Source organism: Cheilinus undulatus, linkage group 18, assembly GCF_018320785.1.
Source record: "Cheilinus undulatus linkage group 18, ASM1832078v1, whole genome shotgun sequence".
Taxonomy (NCBI): Eukaryota; Metazoa; Chordata; class Actinopteri; order Labriformes; family Labridae; genus Cheilinus; species Cheilinus undulatus.
In genome coordinates this window covers 43,915,526-43,939,988 of record NC_054882.1, presented here as the reverse complement: position 1 = coordinate 43,939,988, position 24,463 = coordinate 43,915,526, and the positions used below count along the sequence as shown (strand labels likewise).

The window sequence follows — 24,463 nt, the reverse complement described above, 5'->3', positions numbered from 1 at the left end:
ATTCGGGGTTAGGGTTAACCTACCCTGACATGATTCAGGGTTAGGGTTAACCTACCCTAACATGATTCAGGGTTAGGGTTAACCTACCCTAACATGATTCGGGGTTACGGTTAACCTACCCTGACAAGATTCGGGGTTAGGGTTAACCTACCCTGACATGATTCAGGGTTAGGGTTAACCTACCCTAACATGATTCGGGGTTAGGGTTAACCTACCCTAACATGATTCGGGGTTACGGTTAACCTACCCTGACAAGATTCGGGGTTAGGGTTAACCTACCCTGACATGATTCAGGGTTAGGGTTAACCTACCCTAACATGATTCGGGGTTAGGGTTAACCTACCCTAACATGATTCGGGGTTACGGTTAACCTACCCTGACAAGATTCGGGGTTAGGGTTAACCTACCCTGACAAGATTCGGGGTTAGGGTTAACCTACCCTGACATGATTCAGGGTTAGGGTTAACCTACCCTAACATCCTTAGGGTTAGGGTTAACCTACCCTAACACTCTTAGGGTCAGGGTGAACCTACTCTAACATGATTCAGGGTTAGGGTTAACCTACCTCCTAATGTTAGGGTTAGGGTTAACCTACCCCCTAATGTTAGGGTTAGGGTTAACCTACCCTAACATGATTCAGGGTTAGGGTTAACCTACCCTGACATGATTCAGGGTTACGGTTAACCTACCTCCTAATGTTAGGGTTAGGGTTAACCTACCCTGACATCATTCAGGGTTAGGGTTAACCTACCTCCTAATGTTAGGGTTAGGGTTAACCTACCCTAACATGATTCAGGGTTAGGGTTAACCTACCCTAACATGATTCAGAGTTACGGTTAACCTACCCTGACATGATTCAGGATTAGGGTTAACCTACCCTGACATCATTCAGGGTTAGGGTGAACCTACCCTGACATGATTCAGGGTTGGGGTCACCCTACCCTGACATGATTCAGGGTTACAGTTAACCTACCCTGATATCATTCAGGGTTAGGGTTAACCTACCCTGACATGATTCAGGGTTACGGTTAACCTACCCTGATATCATTCAGGGTTAGGGTTAACCTACCCTGACATGATTCAGGGTTACGGTTAACCTACCCTGATATCATTCAGGGTTACGGTTAACCTACCCTGATATCATTCAGGGTTAGGGTCACCCTACCCTGACATGATTCAGGGTTACGGTTAACCTACACTGATATCATTCAGGGTTAGGGTTAACCTACCCTGACATAATTCAGAGTTAGGGTTAACCTACCCTAACATGATTCAGGGTTAGGGTTAACCTACCCTGACATGATTCAGGGTTACGGTTAACCTACCTCCTAATGTTAGGGTTAGGGTTAACCTACCCTAACATCATTCAGGGTAAGGGTTAACCTACCCTGACATCCTTAGGGTTAGGGTTAACCTACCCTAACATGATTCAGGGTAAGGGTTAACCTACCCTAACATCCTTAGGGTTAGGGTTAACCTACCCTAACATGATTCAGGGTTAGGGTTAACCTACCCTAACATGATTCAGGGTTAGGGTTAACCTACCCTAACATGATTCAGGGTTAGGGTTAACCTACTCTAACATCATTCAGGGTTAGGGTTAACCTACCTCCTAATGTTAGGGTTAGGGTTAACCTACCCTGACATCATTCAGGGTTAGGGTTAACCTACCCTAACATGATTCAGGGTTACGGTTAACCTACCCTGACATGATTCAGGGTTAGGGTTAACCTACCCTGACATGATTCAGGAAAAGGGTTAACCTACCCCCTAATGTTAGGGTTAGGGTTAACCTACCCTAACATCATTCAGGGTCAGGGTGAACCTACCCTGACATCATTCAGGGTTAGGGTTAACCTACCCTGACATGATTCAGGAAAAGGGTTAACCTACCCCCTAATGTTAGGGTTAGGGTTAACCTACCCTGACATCATTCAGGGTTAGGGTTAACCTACCTCCTAATGTTAGGGTTAGGGTTAACCTACCCTGACATGATTCAGGATTAGGGTTAACCTACCCTGACATCATTCAGGGTTAGGGTAAACCTACCCTGACATGATTCAGGGTTGGGGTCACCCTACCCTGACATGATTCAGGGTTACGGTTAACCTACCCTAATATCATTCAGGGTTAGGGTTAACCTACCCTGACATGATTCAGGGTTAGGGTTAACCTACCCTGACATGATTCAGGGTTACGGTTAACCTACCCTGATATCATTCAGGGTTAGGGTTAACCTACCCTGACATGATTCAGGGTTACGGTTAACCTACCCTGATATCATTCAGGGTTACGGTTAACCTACCCTGATATCATTCAGGGTTAGGGTCACCCTACCCTAACATGATTCAGGGTTTGGGTTAACCTACCCTAACATGATTCAGGGTTAGGGTTAACCTACCCTGACATCATTCAGGGTTAGGGTTAACCTACTCTAACATGATTCAGGGTTAGGGTTAACCTACCCTGACATGATTCAGGGTAAGGGTTAACCTACCCTAACATCCTTAGGGTTAGGGTTAACCTACGCTAACATGATTCAGGGTTAGGGTTAACCTACTCTAACATGATTCAGGGTTAGGGTTAACCTACCCCCTAATGTTAGGATTAGGGTTAACGTACCCTAACATGATTCAGGGTTAGGGTTAAACTACTCTAACATGATTCAGGGTTAGGGTTAACCTACCCTAACATGATTCAGGGTTAGGGTTAACCTACGCTAACATGATTCAGGGTTAGGGTTAACCTACCCTAACATGATTCAGGGTTAGGGTTAACCTACCCTAACATGATTCAGGGTTAGGGTTAACCTACTCTAACATGATTCAGGGTTAGGGTTAACCTACCCCCTAATGTTAGGGTTAGGGTTAAACTACTCTAACATGATTCAGGGTTAGGGTTAACCTACTCTAACATGATTCAGGGTTAGGGTTAACCTACCCCCTAATGTTAGGGTTAGGGTTAACGTACCCTAACATGATTCAGGGTTAGGGTTAAACTACTCTAACATGATTCAGGGTTAGGGTTAACCTACCCTAACATGATTCAGGGTTAGGGTTAACCTACTCTAACATGAGTCAGGGTTAGGGTTAACCTACTCTAACATGATTCAGGGTTAGGGTTAAACTACCCCCTAATGTTAGGGTTAGGGTTAAACTACTCTAACATGATTCAGGGTTAGGGTTAACCTACCCTAACATGATTCAGGGTTAGGGTTAACCTACTCTAACATGATTCAGGGTTAGGGTTAACCTACTCTAACATGATTCAGGGTTAGGGTTAACCTACTCTAACATGATTCAGGGTTAGGGTTAACCTACCCCCTAATGTTAGGGTTAGGGTTAACGTACCCTAACATGATTCAGGGTTAGGGTTAAACTACTCTAACATGATTCAGGGTTAGGGTTAACCTACCCTAACATGATTCAGGGTTAGGGTTAACCTACTCTAACATGAGTCAGGGTTAGGGTTAACCTACTCTAACATGATTCAGGGTTAGGGTTAAACTACCCCCTAATGTTAGGGTTAGGGTTAAACTACTCTAACATGATTCAGGGTTAGGGTTAACCTACTCTAACATGATTCAGGGTTAGGGTTAACCTACTCTAACATGATTCAGGGTTAGGGTTAACCTACTCTAACATGATTCAGGGTTAGGGTTAACCTACTCTAACATGATTCATGTCGTTTACCTGTGAAGGTGTTTGTGTTCCAGAAGAGTTTTTTTTAGGTTTAGCTTTATTAACAAAAGTGTAGCATCAGCAAATATGAAATAATATCCTGTAAACATCACAGACTAAGGAACCTTTAACTAAAAGAGGAAAGGGGGTTCAATTATGTTCAGACCCATTTTATGCAAACAGAGGCTCACTGCTGCTGTTAGCTTTAGCTAAAGCTAACCTAGCTACGCTAGCTACATTGTAAACATTACCAGGTAGGCCAATGTTGCTACGTTAGCTTTAGCATTGAGAGTTTAAGCAAACTAGGGTACTTGAAAAGTAGCTAGGTTGATGACATAGCTACATAGCTATGTTGCTTAAGTACCTAATGTAGCTAATGTAGCTTCTTTAAGTTTGGCTATGTTGGTATTTGGTGTGAGTAGACGATGGGTTTAGGAGATTTTCAAAGCTGTATAAATGTTCCAGTCTCAAGTGACATTAACTACATAGCTTATGTAGCTTTGTTACCTTTAGCATTAGCTACGTTAGCTGCGTTAGAATGTTTTAATGGAGGACAAGCTTTCTCTGTTGGCAGACGGTTTCGTCTGCTTTATCTAATGTTTTGTTCAGTTTTATAAAGTTGTCAGTAAAGAAGTGTTCAGGATGACTCAGCACAGATTCTACACTCCCAGGTTAGAGGAGGTGTGTGTGCTAACTGTGCTAACTCTGCTAGCATGGATGTAGCCTAAAATCTCACGTTATAGTTATCATTGTACATAAACACCTGGAATAAAAACAGCCCACATCTGCTGACAGACAGGGACGATAAATTAGCTATGGTCTGTGTCGGTGTTAGGGATTATCTAGTCGCCATGCTAACTAGCCAGACGTCCGATGTCTGTGTTTGTCTACGATGTCAAAACCCTTCAGAGCTCCGTTGTCTAGTTTCTCACTAAAGTAATGTCTGCTATATAACAGACATAACACAGACAGAACGCTTTCAGTTTAAAGTCACCAGTCAACACGGTCACCTGTTTCACCACAACACCTGCTCTCCTACAGCATCAACACTGAAGACTTTTGATTTCTTTAGTTATTGATAAATACTTTTCTTTCATAAGCCCGAACATCTGATCTATGCTGAAGTATTTACAGCACACATGGCTGCCATCTCTGATTTAGGTTTCCTGTTTCCATCGTTAGCAGCTGCCACTGATGTCGGCTAACAGCTGATCATCCTGAACACATGTGGTTAAGGTTTTAACTGTCAAATAAAAACGCACAGCACACTGGAGTACATGCTGAAATAATCTCCTCTTTATCTGAAAATAAGGAATGTGTTTTGAATTTGAATTGAAAAATGATCCTGAATCAAATTGTACCGTGAGATATTGAAAGGTTCACACCTCTTGTTTAAAACATTTCAACTTTCCAGCTTGCATAAATGCTGCTGTAACAGTAGGATTAACACATTTCATTTCATTTCTCTCTTTGTTTGGATGAGTTATTGGTGGGAGTGTTGAAAAGAGGACTGAAATGGTGGTTTTGGTGGCGTTTCAAAGCTTCCTGGTGAAAATCAGACATTAGAAAAGCAGGAGTAAACGTGGAGACGGGACATGAAGAGATACTGCAGGCCAGCATCAGGGTTATGACACAAGTCAGATGGTGAACACTCTCACACACACACGTATCTGTGCTGCAGGTCATGTTTAATAGCTTTCTATCACACAGTGAACACATCAATACCCACGCTAAGAGGATAATGTGCTTTCCTTTTGATGTTTCTTACCCGTGATGTACACACAAACACACAACACACACACAAACACACCCCACACCCCACACACACACCCCACACACACCTCCCAACATACACACAAACATACTTAAACCTGCACACACTCCTCTCCACTTCCATGTTTTCATCCCAAAGAATCACCATTGTACCTTTCACTGTAATATTTCCTAACATTTGGATCAAATATAAATGAGATAAATGAGCTTTTCTCCGTGCAGAAACTTCAGAAAGAAAATATCAGCTTATATCAGACAGGACATCTTTAAAGGAGGCAGCTATTCACCTGCAAGCACCACTCACCTTCATGATGTCAGATCAAAATCTGATATTTACAGCTGATATAGACTGATATTTACAGCTGATATAGACTGATATTTACAGCTGATATAGACTGATATTTACAGCTGATATAGACTGATATTTACAGCTGATATAGACTGATATTTACAGCTGTTATAGACTGATATTTACAGCTGTTATAGACTGATATTTACAGCTGTTATAGACTGATATTTACAGCTGTTATAGACTGATATTTACAGCTGATATAGACTGATATTTACAGCTGATATAGACTGATATTTACAGCTGATATAGACTGATATTTACAGCTGTTATAGACTGATATTTACAGCTGTTATAGACTGATATTTACAGCTGTTATAGACTGATATTTACAGCTGATATAGACTGATATTTACAGCTGATATAGACTGATATTTACAGCTGATATAGACTGATATTTACAGCTGATATAGACTGATATTTACAGCTGATAAACCAAGGAGAATAACTTTCCTGATGGATATTTTTCCATGTTCAAAAAAGAAAAATAGGAAACATCTTATTCCAATAGGAATGAAAGCCTAAAGCGTAAAAAGGTTAAACAAATGCAGTGAAGGATGGTGTTGGATAGACGTCTTTATGCTCTTAATAAAAAGTTTAAATAAAGTTTGAATTGTTGAAACTCACCAAAGACAGTTCGAGCTGGGACGGATTCCCTGTTGAGCCAGAAGGAGACCTGTGAGAGGATGACGGTCATGATACAGGGCAGGTACGTCTGGATGACAAAGTATCCGATCTTCCTCTTTAGGTGGAAGTGAGCCATCATCACCGTGTATTCACCTGCGGAGGAGGAGGATCAATGTTAAGGTGACGGCGGTGGTATGTGTTTGTGTAATGAAATCATCATAACAGAGAAGATAGAAATCAAATCTCATGATTTATTGATTATTCTAACTGATCCTGGTGGAACAAACTCCTCTTTTTTTACTTCAGTCCAAAGCAGTTTGGTTTGTTTCATAGTCGCTGGATTGTTTTTCTGGCTCCATGTTCCCCTTTGATGCAGTAAACTCTGGGATACCCTCCTCTGTTTTATCCAGACTCAGAGGAAAACATGCCAACATGCAGTGGTGTATCCATCGTCTCTCTTAATGACCAGCTCATCGTCAGATGATGATGTGTCTTTGCAAACACTGGCCAGCTTCTTAGGGGGGTTTCATGGCTATAGCTTATTTGCGTTGTTTCCATTCACATGATCAGCTGATGCATTTTTACTTTGTGCTGTTTTGTTTTCACACTGCAGTATTGTAAAGCACCAGCAATGGGCTGCTCCATTTCACTCTAACCTCTTTCTCACTGCATAGGTAAATATATTTTAGGTGTTCAGACACTCCAAGAGCTAGCTAACCCACCACCAAACAAGGTCATGGGTTGACTTGGGTTAAGATGGAGCACAAAAATGTAAAAGTTCAGTGCATAAACAAGAGGCATTATTTTAAATGCTTCTTTGTTAACTTTTCATTAAAGACATTGCTGAAGAGCTACTTTTGATTTTATAATAAAAGATGGTGAGGACTCCTGCTGTTATCCACGTGCAGCTAAAGGTCACCAGTAAACATGGTCACTCTTTAGAACGTAACACTGACAACGGTTGTTGGGTCCATTTCAGACTGGGTGGCTGGTTGTTGCTTGTGCACATAATTCCTCTAGATCGCTCCGCTTTCAAAACCACATGTGTGTGCTGCATGTTGGCTAACTTAGCCTGATAATTACAGCTGAAATAGACTGATATTTACACCTAATATAGACTGATATTTACAGCTGATATAGACTGATATTTACAGCTGATATAGACTGATATTTACACCTAATATAGACTGATATTTACAGCTGATATAGACTGATATTTACAGCTGATATAGACTGATATTTACAGCTGATATAGACTGATATTTACAGCTGATATAATTGATATTTACAGCTGATATAGGCTGATATTTACAGCTGATATAGACTGATATTTACAGCTGATATAGACTGATATTTACAGCTGATACAGACTGATATTTACAGCTGATATAGACTGATATTTACACCTAATATAGACTGATATTTACAGCTGATATAGACTGATATTTACAGCTGATATAGACTGATATTTACAGCTGATATAGACTGATATTTACAGCTGATATAGACTGATATTTACAGCTGCTATAGACTGATATTTACAGCTGATATAGACTGATATTTACAGCTGATATAGACTGATATTTACAGCTGATATAGACTGATATTTACAGCTGATATAGACTGATATTTACAGCTGATATAGACTGATATTTACAGCTGATATAGACTGATATTTACAGCTGATATAGACTGATATTTACAGCTGATATAGACTGATATTTACAGCTGATATAGACTGATATTTACAGCTGCTATAGACTGATATTTACAGCTGATATAACTGATATTTACAGCTGATATAGACTGATAGTTACACCTAATATAGACTGATATTTACAGCTGATATAGACTGATATTTACACCTAATATAGGCTGATATTTACAGCTGATGTAGACTGATATTTACAGCTGATATAGACTGATATTTACAGCTGATATAGACTGATATTTACACCTAATATAGACTGATATTTACAGCTGATATAGACTGATATTTACAGCTGATATAATTGATATTTACAGCTGATATAGACTGATATTTACAGCTGTTATAGACTGATATTTATAGCTGATATAGACTGATATTTACAGCTGATATAGACTGATATTTACACCTAATATAGACTGATATTTACAGCTGATATAGACTGATATTTACAGCTGATATAATTGATATTTACAGCTGATATAGACTGATATTTACAGCTGATATAGACTGATATTTACAGCTGATATAGACTGATATTTACAGCTGATATAGACTGATATTTACAGCTGATATAGACTGATATTTACAGCTGATATAGACTGATAGTTACACCTGATATAGACTGATATTTACAGCTGATATAGACTGATATTTACAGCTGATATAGACTGATATTTACAGCTGATATAGACTGATATTTACAGCTGATATAGACTGATATTTACAGCTGATATAGACTGATATTTACAGCTGATATAGACTGATATTTACAGCTGATATAGACTGATATTTACAGCTGATATAACTGATATTTACAGCTGATATAGACTGATATTTACAGCTGATATAATTGATATTTACAGCTGATATAGACTGATATTTACAGCTGATATAGACTGATATTTACAGCTGATATAGACTGATATTTACAGCTGATATAGACTGATATTTACAGCTGATATAGACTGATATTTACAGCTGATATAGACTGATATTTACAGCTGATATAGACTGATATTTACAGCTGATATAGACTGATATTTACAGCTGCTATAGACTGATATTTACAGCTGATATAACTGATATTTACAGCTGATATAGACTGATATTTACACCTAATATAGGCTGATATTTACAGCTGATGTAGACTGATATTTACAGCTGATATAGACTGATATTTACAGCTGATATAGACTGATATTTACAGCTGATATAGACTGATATTTACACCTAATATAGACTGATATTTACAGCTGATATAGACTGATATTTACAGCTGATATAATTGATATTTACAGCTGATATAGACTGATATTTACAGCTGTTATAGACTGATATTTATAGCTGATATAGACTGATATTTACAGCTGATATAGACTGATATTTACACCTAATATAGACTGATATTTACAGCTGATATAGACTGATATTTACAGCTGATATAATTGATATTTACAGCTGATATAGACTGATATTTACAGCTGATATAGACTGATATTTACAGCTGATATAGACTGATATTTACAGCTGATATAGAATGATATTTACAGCTGATATAGACTGATATTTACACCTAATATAGACTGATATTTACAGCTGATATAGACTGATATTTACAGCTGATATAGACTGATATTTACAGCTGATATAGACTGATATTTACAGCTGATATAGACTGATATTTACAGCTGATATAGACTGATATTTACAGCTGCTATAGACTGATATTTACAGCTGATATAGACTGAAATTTACAGCTAATATAGACTGATATTTACAGCTGATATAGACTGAAATTTACAGCTAATATAGACTGATATTTACAGCTGATATAGACTGATATTTACAGCTGCTATAGACTGATATTTACAGCTGATATAGACTGATGTTTACAGCTGCTAGCTGTAATTGTGTCCTCACTGTGGGTCTTCATGGTTTTACTTGCTGACCAACATCTGGCTTTGTTTGTTTCACTTGTGCATTTTTGGAGGGTATTGCTACAAAAGCAGCTGTCAGAGAAATCACTGTCTGCTGTTATCATCAGGATGAATGGCCAGCTGGTGGAATTAGTGCAGGTTAGTGTCTGATCACACAGCGTATAAGACAGCACTGGCCGGCATGCTCTGAACAGCTGCTATAACACAGAGACAGGGCCGTTTTCAGTCCCATACATCTGTGTGTTATGTGTGATGTGGCAGTGGGATAAAGAACCCAGCTAGCTCTTTGATCTAAGAACAGGAATCAAACATGTGTCTATACACCAGATTTTACAGTGTTTGCTTTTTACCTCTCAGTCTAATGACATGTACACTGAGTCTCACCTGTGCTGGATTTGATGGTCTCCTTCCCCACAGTCTGACCCACCAAGTCGTACTGGTTGAGCCTGGAGCCATCATTGGCCACTTCCACAGACTGGGAGGCGTTCCGGGTCCAGATATAAGTCACCTCTGCCTTTGTGTAGGCATCTGACAGACAGAGAGAGCGCGGAGACGCTGATAATCAGAGAATAAATGACACACTGTCTCACAGCCGAGCAGATTATGAAGGCGTAAATGACAGAGATCATTGAGCTCCTCCTCTGCACCTCAGATCAACTCCTACACCCAGAATCACACTCATCAGGAGACGCTGGCTTCCTGTTCTAATGCTGAAAACACCTTTTAACTTCTGAGCTGTGAAGTGGCAAGAGGCTCACATTTGAAAGGAACAATACGTAGATGTTTTTCACTTATATGCGTACTTTAACATTAAAATGACTACATTATACATTTTGATGGAGCATTTACACTATCTCAAATGTTTCCAACAGATTCTAGGGTCAGAGGTCGTTCATTCTGATTGTTCATACAGGGCATTTCCTGTTAAAGCAGCTGCTGTTAGACTGCTGCATGAGGAAGCTTAAGCTGCCGTTCTGTTGCTGTATCTCATTCTTCAGTTGTCAGGATGCAGCATCGCTAACGTCTAGATTTATTTATCTTTAGGGTCTGATCACTTTAATGAGTTGTAGCGTTCCTGCATCCATGGTCATCATCACACAGCCCCCTCCATCCTGTGCGCAATCACCAGTTCAGTCCTCCACACCCACGAGTCATCCACCGCCAATCACCAATCACCCAGTTTTCCCCGCGCTGTCCAAACTTTTCCTCCAGGAAGTATATTAGCATGACTGCCTGAGGCTGCTCTGATTGGCTGAGACTGAGGAGGACGCCGGATACTTGCCATAGTTGCGTCTCCATCGTTTCACGCCGTGTTGCATTCCTTACTGTGCGTAAATCCTTCAGTCCTGGGTCCACGTCAGACGAAGAAGGGTTATTGTGTGTTCATCAGACGGAGCATCTCATCCTCTCTGGTCAGGAATCCTGACCTGATCCTGATCCTGTGGCATCTGAAGTCCGACTGTTGACCGAGTGGCGGTGCCGTGAGTGCTCAAATGTTTGTTTGTTTTATTTCTGGCGTGTGAACGGCGAAGAGAGACGCTGGTGTTTGGTTTATTTTGTTGGGTCTTTTTCTTCTTGCGGCTGCGTTGAATATAAAAAGAAAAATCTCCCTTGGGTTGCTTGATTATTTTGCATCGCTGAAATGTTTTGCTGATGTTATTTATTTTGTATTTTCACTGCTGCTGAGTGAGAGTCTTTATCCTGTGAAGAAAGAAAGTTTGGTTGTAAATTGTCAGACAGACTCTGACTGGCACCCCGACTAAACCGTTCCAGAGTCAAGACCTGTTTGACTAAACCGTTCCAGAGTCAAGACCTGTTTGACTAAACCGTTACAGAGTCAAGACCTGTTTGACTAAACCGTTACAGAGTCAAGACCTGTTTGACTAAACCGTTACAGAGTCAAGACCTGTTTGACTAAACCGTTACAGAGTTAAGACCTGTTTGACTAAACCGTTACAGAGTCAAGACCTGTTTGACTAAACCGTTCCAGAGTCAAGACCTGTTTGACTAAACCGTTACAGAGTTAAGAGTTAAGTCCTCTTAAAAATATAAATCTCCTTTCTTAAAAAAAAAGGATTTAATGTGTTAAGTATGGCAAATGGTGGCTGGGTGGTGAGATTGGATTTTAAAAGTAGCAGAAATGGTTATCAAGTGTAAAAAATTGAAAATAAAATTGCAAAGAAAAGCATAAAAAATGGCAAAAAAAGGGTTAAAGTGGCAAAACAGGCATTTAAGGTGGTAAAAGGGGATAAAAAGTGGCTGAAATGGCATTAAAGTGGCAACAAAACAGGTGGAAATGTGGTGAAATGGGATGAAAAACTGGTTTGACTGGCAAAAAAGGGCGTATCATGACGTGAAATGTAGGTAAACTAGCCAGAAGAAGTGGTAAAGAGGGGTAAATGATTGCAATAATGAGAGCCAACAATAGGCGGAAAGTGGCAAGCTTCTGTTTAGTAGTGGCAAAAACAGGCAGAAAAAAAGTGGTGGAAAGGGTTAAAATGGACAAAATGGGTACGGGGGGCAAGAATGGGCTAAAAATGGTGGGAAAAAATGTGGCAAAATTGGTGTAAAGTGACAACAGGGTCATTTGAAAAATGTTTAAAGTTTTTTTTTTTTTTTTTAAGGTGCCTGGAGACCCCATCTCAGTGTTTTGCAACCCCCAATGGGGTCCCGACCCCAACGTTGAGAACCACTGCTTTAGTCTACTGCACTAACAGTAAAGTGATGTTTCTGTTTCACTGATGAATTTCAAGTGATACTCACAGCTACCAAACTAGAGAGGAAGTGATACTCACAGCTACCGAACTAGAGAGGAAGTGATACTCACAGCTACCAAACTAGAGAGGAAGTGATACTCACAGCCACCAAACTAGAGAGGAAGTGATACTCACAGCTACCAAACTAGAGAGGAAGTGATACTCACAGCCACCAAACTAGAGAGGAAGTGATACTCACAGCCACCAAACTAGAGAGGAAGTGATACTCACAGCTACCAAACTAGAGAGGAAGTGATACTCACAGCCACCAAACTAGAGAGGAAGTGATACTCACAGCTACCAAACTAGAGAGGAAGTGATACTCACAGCTACCAAACTAGAGAGGAAGTGATACTCACAGCCACCAAACTAGAGAGGAAGTGATACTCACAGCCACCAAACCTTAGAGGAAGTGATACTCACAGCTACCAAACTTTAGAGGACAGGAGTGAAAGTCCATGGGGAAGTCCTCCAGGTGCATCGGGCACTCTGCTTGAACCGTCAACCTGACATCAACACAAAAAATGAACGGCTGTTCTTATAATCTTCATTTATGGACATCTGAATCTCAAAACTCATGATTTACTTTGTGAATCAGGGCAATAAGAATGTTTTCTCAACAATTACATCTCATTTATCTAGATTAATAATGTGCAGAGATCTTTTTTTAATATATAGATTATAATTGGGGTTGAACAGATAATTATTACAGATCTCAGTACACATTTATGGATCATGTGTGGTACAAGTGTATAACAGCCAGCTGAGAGGCAGATTTCAGTTGTAACTGATGAGGATTTTGACATCTTGAAGCCAAAAAAGAGTGAGTTTTCTGAAATTAACTAAGTCCACAATTACAAAGTGGTCTACATATTTGCAGATATGTGCACACATTTCTAAACCTGCCTATGCATTTGCAGATTTGTGCACAGATCTTGGTACTCATTTGCAAATACTTTTGCAACAATAATAGCTCCATAAACAGTTTTAACTTCGTCGACAGCCTTTTTTCATGACAAAAACTAGACCAACAAAAATAAATCTGTGATAACTAAAACTAGACTAAAATGTAATGTAGTTTTTGTTGGACATTCTAAATCTGTGATATTTCTCCTCTGTGGGTAAATCTGTCAAAATCAACACATCTGTATCTATTCTGCCTCTCAGCTGTAGAAAGCAGGGACCCCAGGTTTGGCAGAGAACACACTACCATGATTTGGTACCAGATTTAGGAGAGAGGATAAATGCTTGGACTAAAAGTAAAGACTAAAATGTGAGGACTGTTATGGACTAAAACTAAAAAGGATAGAAATGACTAAAATGGGACTAAAACTAAAATACATTTCATCTAAAGACTAAAACTAAGACTAAAATTAAACAGAGCTGCCAGATGGATGTATGAACGGCAGGGCTGTTGTGTTCTCATGTCAGCTGACATACAGATAGATAAATGCATAAAGGAGCTACCTCATGGTGTAGAGCAGCGTCCCGTCCTCCATGATCCTCAGCAGCTTGTTGGGCATGGTCATGTTATGGGCCACAGATTTCTTTCCATTATGGAAGAAGGTGTCGGGGGTCCAGATCTTACTGGCCATCAGGTTGTTGAGCGGCAAAGTGTTCATGGGCCCGTGAAACTTCAGTCGCTCGTCCTTCCAACTCTGACGGAAGAAAACGTCCACGGTGTACTCCTGAGGGAGAGAGAAGGGTTAAATAGATCTGTTCCTTTGAGGACGATGTTTGACCCGTCTTCTCAGTGGACTAGTTTACAGATCAGTGATGTTCACACTGAAGATGTCAGCTAGCCTGATACGCCGTGACCCTCACCTACATGGGACACGGTCTCCTCTCTTTCATATTTCAGACAGAGCCTCTCCACCACATGGGACTACTTCTGATTGGTTCTTTCACGTTTCTGACCCGTTTTTAAAGCTAGGGGGATTTTCATATATTTATGACATTCTTTTACCAACGATGCAATGGTTGACCCTGCTGCCTCTCTGATTGGTCCACTGACTCACCAGTTACACCACGATCCACATTATCTGGATTTTAGTGTCTCAAACATTCAGTTTTTAGTTTTTCAGTGAAACTCATGGATGGTGTTGTTTCTCAGGACTCTGTGGATCTGCTGCTCTTTGAATATCAGAGCGCTGTGTGTGTGTGTGTGTGTGTGTGGGGTGGGGGTGTGTGTGTGTGGGGTGTGTGTGTGTGTGTGGGGTGTGTGTGTGTGTGTGGGGTGTGTGTGTGTGTGTGTGGGGTGTGTGGGTGTGCGTGTGTGGGGTGTGTGTGTGTGTGTGGGGTGAACTCAGACGGAGCAGGAAGAGCAGTGAGGAAGTTTCTGAGCTGTAATCCGTTCTTAGTGAATCAGAGGTTTCTACGTCCTTGGGTGGGCGGAGCCTTTAAAGCACATGGCATTACTAATGTGGCTCCTCTCTCTCACATGAATAATAACTATCAATACTCCTCAGACTGTGAAATCAGACTGCAGACATGTCAGTGTGGGACACGCTGTCTCCTAATCAGCCCTGCCCCGTTGTCCCGTTGGCTCCATCTTCAGAGGTTTTTTTAGGGCGAATGCGGCCCGGCTTAGCTCGTCACCTGGCCGCGTTCAGACCGGACCGTCGGTCTCAGATCCAGCTGCTCCCCGAGGCAAAATGTCAGACACGGTTTTCATCATCAAGGTCGTCAGAGCGTCCAGCTGAGCGGAAACGCCCTCCTTTCACTCTCACTCCCTCATTACTGCAAAAACTCACAACTGCATGGAGCCAGGAGACGTCCAGAGCTGTAGTCAGCTCTAACGCTGACCACGCTGGAGTCTGAGTTTTCAGGGACATCATCAAATAATGATGAACCAGATCCTCTTCAGACTCTACCGCTGACTATAAAGATGGACGACATGTCTGTCATTAAAGAAGCCAAAGGCTCAGATTTACACGGCTAGTGTCCAAACAGCGTCCTACTGCCTCAGGGCCTCCTCTGAACAGGTGTGCTACCTGGTAGAACCACGGCTAATGCTTATAGTTAGCTTGTTACTGTAAGACAACTCCACAGGCAGCCATTAGGGTTAGGGTTAGGGTTAGCACGCCCGATCAGGTCAGAGAGGGAACATTCACTACTGCACACCACAGAACAATGTGGCGAGATGACCCTGCAGGATCAGACAGTTCCTCTGGTCGGAGCGATATCTCTGAATGAATCCTGAACTAAAACACCACAGATCCTACACACCTGCATTCTGAGTAAATCTGAGTTTATAAAGCCACCAGGAGGCCGCCATGTTTGGTCCTGGTACTGTGACGTGACTTGGCCGGAGCGCTCCTCGCCGTTCCTCTGCAGTAACCGCCGTTTCAGACTGGCGGCGTGTTCAGCTGCTTGAATCTGCTCCACGTTTTGCTACGACTCGCCCCATCACAGCTTCATAGCAGACAGGAGTTAGCTGCGTTTGTCTCCCTCTGTCATTCCTCCACGTTTGACCTCAGTAAACCTCCCTATCAGTGACTGGATTCAGGGTAGAGAGGAAGTGTGCTGGCAGCTTTTCAAAATAAAAGCATTATGCACAAACAAAAGGCGTTTCTCCAAAGAAAACTAAAGCTGGCTTTTACTTTGAAAAGCCCAAACCAGAAGTGTTTTATACTGTTTATCTTTACCTGAAACGTGGAAACAGAAAGCTTCATAAATAGAAGTTTGGAGAACAACTTTATTAACATTTCAGTTCTTCATCTGGTTCATCATAAACTGATTTCAAACATATTCTACCCACGCAGAATCAATATTTGCTACAACAGGGTAAATATGGATCTGTATTTATTATTTTACTCTCTAGTTTGGCCGATAAACGCTGGTGGTGCAAGGAAAAGCAGAAGAGACCTCAAATCTTAAAATTCTCCGTGTGTGAGACGTGCAGCGTCTCTGAGGTCAGCCCTGACACTGGCCGCCAGTCTGAGACAGCGGTTACTGCAGAGGAACGGCGAGGAGCGCTGCGGCTAAGTGACGTCACAGTACCAGAGCGGACCAACACACGGAGGCCTCCTGGTGGCTTTATAAACTCAGATTTACTCAGAATGCAGATATCTAGAGAGTTTTAGTTCAGTATAAATATGAGAGACACATCTGTCCAATAAGGTGAACTGGTCTGACCATGCAGGGTTCCTTTAAGAACCATCTGATCATCAGACCTTTACCGACTTTAAAAACTTAAATTCAGTTTAAAACAGTAGAAAAATCCACAATGACACAGAAACAGTGTGAATGATAGATGATGGAGGTTTCTCCTTAAAAGCTTGAACAGATCTCCTTCCACTCTGGATGGACTGAGGTGTTGGTGGTCCACATCTAAACCCCCTCAGCTCCTCTTCTGGACTCACCACTGGACTCTATCTGTCTGCAGACCCCACCAGGAACATGACTGCCCAGCGGTAGTTCTTGTGTTTCTTGATTGCCTCTTGTCTGTCGTGTAATTTCACCAATTAAAAAGCATCCTTGTTGTCATGAGGCGAGGCTCTCACCACCACATACACGTCTCAGAAAAACAAATGTCCTCCTGCTGCTTTTATTCCTCTAAAAACATCACAGATGGAGGATTTTCTGAGCTGTGGATGAAAATTGGGGCTTTCTGCTTTATAATATGGCACAGAGAGTGTTGGACACAGGGAACATGCAGGTGTATTAGCTCTGACTGATTTAGTTTTCCTTCACGGTGTTTGCCAGAGCGACACAGACATAATAATCCAGCAATGAGAAAGCTTCACAAACATGGAGGCAGAGGCAGCAGCAGGGGGCCGCTCAGTCTATCAGGCAACGGGAAGAGGTGTGTGTGTTCCTGCGTGGGAGATACGTGTGTGTGTGTGTGTGCCTATCAGAGCCCAGCTATCAAAGGCAGAGGAAAAAAGACGCTGTGGTGGAGTGAAATTATCTGCTGCAAGTTTGATGGAGACACGTCATGAATGAAACATGAGAGCAGCTTTTGAAGGTGCTGTCTGGATCACGACCACTTCCATCCTTCTGCCCCCTCGCTTCTGTGCCACTTAAATATTTGTGTGTGTGTGTGTGTGTGTGGGGGGGGGGGGGGCTAGGATTGTGATGGAAAAACTGAGGAAAGCTTTTAAGGCAAGAAACCGTGTTTGTGAGCGTGTGAGAGACAGACGTCGCAGGGTTTTCCCAGAGAACATCAGGATGTTGGAGGAAACCGTTACCATTAGAGACAACATAGAAATCTGGATCTAACCTCGTTTGTGTTCATCTTTTAGAAACTGGCGCTTTCTTATGGCCACAAAAACACTTCCTGCATTAAACAGAAGCCAAAGAATGATGTCTGCTGGGCAGATTTACATCTCCAGGATTTTATTGGCTCAAATATCCAACAGCTGATCAGAACCAGAGACAACCTGTGGAGGAGGAACGAAGCCAGGACGCTGCGAGTCCTCTCACTCCTGTCAGAATAAACAGAACCATAACAGAATATATATAAAATACACATAACAGCCTGGTGGGAGTAGTTCATGTCTGTATGAGGGACTGAGTTTGTTTATAACTGTTTTGGTGTTAAAGGTCATTATTTAACACAAAAATCACGTCTTCATAACCTCACAAAGCAGATGGATTCTCCCGTTTCCGTGTTTCTCACTGGTGAATCCATCTTCAAAGCTCCCGTCTGAACCGTTTGGGCCCGGTTAGAAAGAGACAGGACCAATCAGAGACGAGGGGCGGTACTTTCAGTCATGACATAAGCAAGCAGCAGCAAGAGCTGGTGCAGTTATGGAGGAAGAGATTCGCCTGGATGCTGCTAAAGCGCCAGTTTGATCAGAACTTGACCACATTTCTTCGTTTAAAGAACAAAGAACAGCAGTGAGTTGTTTTTTTTTTCAAAAACCACAAAAGTGGAGTACTGACATGTCTACAGTCGCCATGGTTACCATTATGCAGTTCTCTGTGGAGTTTACTCCTCAGTAGCAGCCACATCACTTGTTTTGTTGCTCTGATTGGCCCATGAAGATGTGACGGACAGCAGCCTCTGCCCTTTCCCAAACACCGTCTGATGTGTCAGGTTAACTTTAAGGCTTTTCTAACAAAAATATGTGCCCCTGTCCACAATCCCCCCAAGAATCAGAAATACCCCCCCCCCCCCCCACCTGTTCAGAAAGTGTGTGCTGAAACAAGCTGTCCTCAGTGGTTTTTCCCCTCATGATGTCATGTGGGGAGTTGGCCCCGCCCTAACATATGTTGGCATAAGAAGCCTAACAATGATTCATAAAGGCTTTATTTTTATATCTTATAAAAGACATTTATCTGGGCCTGTCAGCCAAACGTGGCTTAGAACAAATAGATATTTAGACAAACAGTCCTGCTCAGACCTGAGCTCTGTGAAGCCAAGAACCCGCCATGCTGCAGCCTTTATATCTAATAAACACATATTTATCCATTATTAGATCAATAATGCAGCCCAGTGATTGGTTACCGTTTCTCAGATCTGACATAGAAACAAACATGGCTTGTCTGAAATCATGACATCATTTCCCACTCCTTAGAGAGGACATTATTTTCCTCTCTGCATGTCTACCTGATGGTGCTGTAGGTCTGAGAGCAGCAGGTTAACATTATTTTATTTACATTAATGACACACTCCCTAAAGAGAAGCTTTAATAAAGAGTTCTGGTGCTGGCATCAGCCTTTAGCTGAGACTGAACCATCACTGCTGCCGTATTTAAACACAGAACATGTATCATCCAATCAGAAATCAGCATTCTATTCATTATAATGGGCTTCACACTCTGTGACCATGTATGTATTTGAAATGTAACACGCATGCTGCATGCTGGATGATGGGGTCTGGTTTTTAATAACACAGTCTGACCTCTGCCTTGTCATCACACTCTCCTGGTTGGAGTGGCTCGGTTACCCGTGGCAACAGGACAAGCAGCGCTGACAGGTCTCTGTCTGAGAGATTTTATCTGCTGGATGTGAGTAATTACATCTGAGCCAACCCTGCAGGGAGGTTTCTAAAAGCTCTGTGGTTTGGTTTTAACTGTGTCGCTTTAAAGGCAGATAACAGATTTCCACTGGTAGACTACTCAGCTTCTCATGTTTATCATGTAGACCACTGAAGTCTTCATCAACACACACCACTGGATCCAGTTAAACCTGTGAGAAGATGTGGAAGAGACTCTGCATTTATAATCCTTAAAGGTTAGTCTGAACCTTTACTGGGGGCTGAGAACAGAAATCTAACATTCTGATGGATCAAACATCCACAAACTAATGTTAGAATCTAACATTCTGATGGATCAAACATCCACAAACTAACGTTAGAATCTAACATTCTGATGGCTCAAACATCCACAAACTAATGTTAGAATCTAACATTCTGATGGCTCAAACATCCACAAACTAATGTTAGAATCTAACATTCTGATGGCTCAAACATCCACAAACTAACTTTAGAATCTAACATTCTGATGGCTCAAACATCCACAAACTAATGTTAGAATCTAACATTCTGATGGCTCAAACATCCACAAACTAATGTTAGAATCTTACATTCTGATGGATCAAACATCCACAAACTAATGTTACAATCTAACATTCTGATGGCTCAAACATCCACAAACTAATGTTAGAATCTAACATTCTGATGGCTCAAACATCCACAAACTAATGTTAGAATCTAACATTCTGATGGATCAAACATCCACAAACTAATGTTAGAATCTAACATTCTGATGGCTCAAACATCCACAAACTAATGTTAGAATCTAACATTCTGATGGCTCAAACATCCACAAACTAACGTTAGAATCTAACATTCTGATGGCTCAAACATCCACAAACTAATGTTAGAATCTAACATTCTGATGGCTCAAACATCCACAAACTAACTTTAGAATCTAACATTCTGATGGCTCAAACATCCACAAACTAATGTTAGAATCTAACATTCTGATGGCTCAAACATCCACAAACTAATGTTAGAATCTAACATTCTGATGGCTCAAACATCCACAAACTAATGTTAGAATCTAACATTCTGATGGCTCAAACATCCACAAACTAACTTTAGAATCTAACATTCTGATGGCTCAAACATCCACAAACTAATGTTAGAATCTAACATTCTGATGGCTCAAACATCCACAAACTAATGTTAGAATCTTACATTCTGATGGATCAAACATCCACAAACTAATGTTACAATCTAACATTCTGATGGCTCAAACATCCACAAACTAATGTTAGAATCTAACATTCTGATGGATCAAACATCCACAAACTAATGTTAGAATCTAACATTCTGATGGATCAAACATCCACAAACTAATGTTAGAATCTAACATTCCGATGGATCAAACATCCACAAACTAACGTTAGAATCTAACATTCTGATGGCTCAAACATCCACAAACTAATGTTAGAATCTAACATTCTGATGGCTCAAACATCCACAAACTAATGTTAGAATCTAACATTCTGATGGCTCAAACATCCACAAACTAATGTTAGAATCTAACATTCTGATGGCTCAAACATCCACAAACTAATGTTAGAATCTAACATTCTGATGGCTCAAACATCCACAAACTAACTTTAGAATCTAACATTCTGATGGCTCAAACATCCACAAACTAATGTTAGAATCTAACATTCTGATGGCTCAAACATCCACAAACTAATGTTAGAATCTAACATTCTGATGGATCAAACATCCACAAACTAACGTTAGAATCTAACATTCTGATGGATCAAACATCCACAAACTAATGTTAGAATCTAACATTCTGATGCTCAAACATCCACAAACTAATGTTAGAATCTAACATTCTGATGGCTCAAACATCCACAAACTAATGTTAGAATCTAACATTCTGATGGATCAAACATCCACAAACTAATGTTAGAATCTAACATTCTGATGGCTCAAACATCCACAAACTAATGTTAGAATCTAACATTCTGATGGCTCAAACATCCACAAACCAACTTTAGAATCTAACATTCTGATGGATCAAACATCCACAAACTAATGTTAGAATCTAACATTCTGATGGCTCAAACATCCACAAACTAATGTTAGAATCTTACATTCTGATGGATCAAACATCCACAAACTAATGTTAGAATCTAACATTCTGTTGGCTCAAACATCCACAATGTTAGAATCGAACATTCTTATGGATCACACATCCACAAACTAATGTTAGAATCTAACATTCTGATGGCTCAAACATCCACAAACTAATGTTAGAATCTAACATTCTGATGGATCAAACATCCACAAACTAATGTTAGAATCTAACATTCTGATGGCTCAAACATCCACAAACTAATGTTAGAATCTAACATTCTGATGGCTCAAACATCCACAAACTAATGTTAGAATCTAACATTCTGATGGCTCAAACATCCACAAACTAATGTTAGAATCTAACATTCTGATGGCTCAAACATCCACAAACTAATGTTAGAATCTAACATTCTGATGGCTCAAACATCCACAAACTAACTTTAGAATCTAACATTCTGATGGATCAAACATCCACAAACTAATGTTAGAATCTAACATTCTGATGGCTCAAACATCCACAAACTAATGTTAGAATCTAACATTCTGATGGCTCAAACATCCACAAACTAATGTTAGAATCTAACATTCCGATGGATCAAACATCCACAAACTAATGTTAGAATCTAACATTCCGATGGATCAAACATCCACAAACTAATGTTAGAATCTAACATTCCGATGGCTCAAACATCCACAAACTAATGTTAGAATCTAACATTCTGATGGCTCAAACATCCACAAACTAATGTTAGAATCTAACATTCTGATGGCTCAAACATCCACAAACTAATGTTAGAATCTAACATTCTGATGGCTCAAACATCCACAAACTAATGTTAGAATCTAACATTCTGATGGCTCAAACATCCACAAACTAATGTTAGAATCTAACATTCTGATGGCTCAAACATCCACAAACTAATGTTAGAATCTAACATTCTGATGGATCAAACATCCACAAACTAATGTTAGAATCTAACATTCTGATGGCTCAAACATCCACAAACTAATGTTAGAATCTAACATTCTGATGGATCAAACATCCACAAACTAATGTTAGAATCTAACATTCTGATGGCTCAAACATCCACAAACTAATGTTAGAATCTAACATTCTGATGGCTCAAACATCCACAAACTAATGTTAGAATCTAACATTCTGATGGCTCAAACATCCACAAACTAATGTTAGAATCTAACATTCTGATGGCTCAAACATCCACAAACTAATGTTAGAATCTAACATTCTGATGGCTCAAACATCCACAAACTAATGTTAGAATCTAACATTCTGATGGATCAAACATCCACAAACTAATGTTAGAATCTAACATTCTGATGGCTCAAACATCCACAAACTAATGTTAGAATCTAACATTCTGATGGCTCAAACATCCACAAACTAATGTTAGAATCTAACATTCTGATGGCTCAAACATCCACAAACTAATGTTAGAATCTAACATTCTGATGGCTCAAACATCCACAAACTAATGTTAGAATCTAACATTCTGATGGCTCAAACATCCACAAACTAATGTTAGAATCTAACATTCTGATGGCTCAAACATCCACAAACTAATGTTAGAATCTTACATTCTGATGGATCAAACATCCACAAACTAATGTTAGAATCTAACATTCTGATGGCTCAAACATCCACAAACTAATGTTAGAATCTAACATTCTGATGGCTCAAACATCCACAAACTAATGTTAGAATCTAACATTCTGATGGCTCAAACATCCACAAACTAATGTTAGAATCTAACATTCTGATGGCTCAAACATCCACAAACTAATGTTAGAATCTAACATTCTGATGGCTCAAACATCCACAAACTAATGTTACAATCTAACATTCTGATGGCTCAAACATCCACAAACTAATGTTAGAATCTAACATTCTGATGGATCAAACATCCACAAACTAACTTTAGAATCTAACATTCTGATGGATCAAACATCCACAAACTAATGTTAGAATCGACCGCACAGCTGAAATAAAAGAACCTCTCATTTAAGAGCCGCTATCTTTAACCAGCCTTGTGTTGCTGCATGTCGTAAAAATAAAGGTGTGTGAGCTGACCGATCACTGAGCCTCGCTGTCCACTCTCACAAGTCAAAATTGTTTTAGTGATTAGTTCTAAAGAAGAAAGTCCTTCAGCTTCACAGGAGACTGACAAAGATGGGCCGTCCCACATGAAGATGGACTATCCCACATGAAGATGGGCTGTCCCACATGAAGATGGGTCGTCCCACATGCAGATGGGCTGTCTCACATGCAGATGGGCCGTCCCACATGAAGATGGACTATCCCACATGCAGATGGGCCGTCCCACATGAAGATGGACTATCCCACATGAAGATGGGCTGTCCCACATGAAGATGGGTCGTCCCACATGCAGATGGGCTGTCTCACATGCAGATGGGCCGTCCCACATGAAGATGGACTATCCCACATGAAGATGGGCTGTCCCACATGAAGATGGGTCGTCCCACATGCAGATGGGCTGTCTCACATGCAGATGGGCCGTCCCACATGAAGATGGACTATCCCACATGCAGATGGGCC

The 24,463-nt window shown here is 40.6% G+C and overlaps 1 protein-coding gene across 1 annotated transcript in view; it reads right to left on the bottom strand.

Annotated features, from left to right (window-relative positions):
- gabra2a (gamma-aminobutyric acid type A receptor subunit alpha2a) overlaps positions 1 to 24,463 on the bottom strand; it is a 57,615-nt gene that overhangs the window by 2,282 nt on the left and 30,870 nt on the right. The window contains exons 4-7 of the mRNA XM_041812777.1: positions 14,301 to 14,521; positions 13,257 to 13,339; positions 10,462 to 10,605; positions 6,430 to 6,582 (exon numbers count right to left, since the gene is read on the bottom strand). Of these exons, the coding sequence (XP_041668711.1) occupies positions 6,430 to 6,582; positions 10,462 to 10,605; positions 13,257 to 13,339; positions 14,301 to 14,521 (601 nt within the window). The remainder of the gene's footprint in view (positions 1 to 6,429; positions 6,583 to 10,461; positions 10,606 to 13,256; positions 13,340 to 14,300; positions 14,522 to 24,463) is intronic.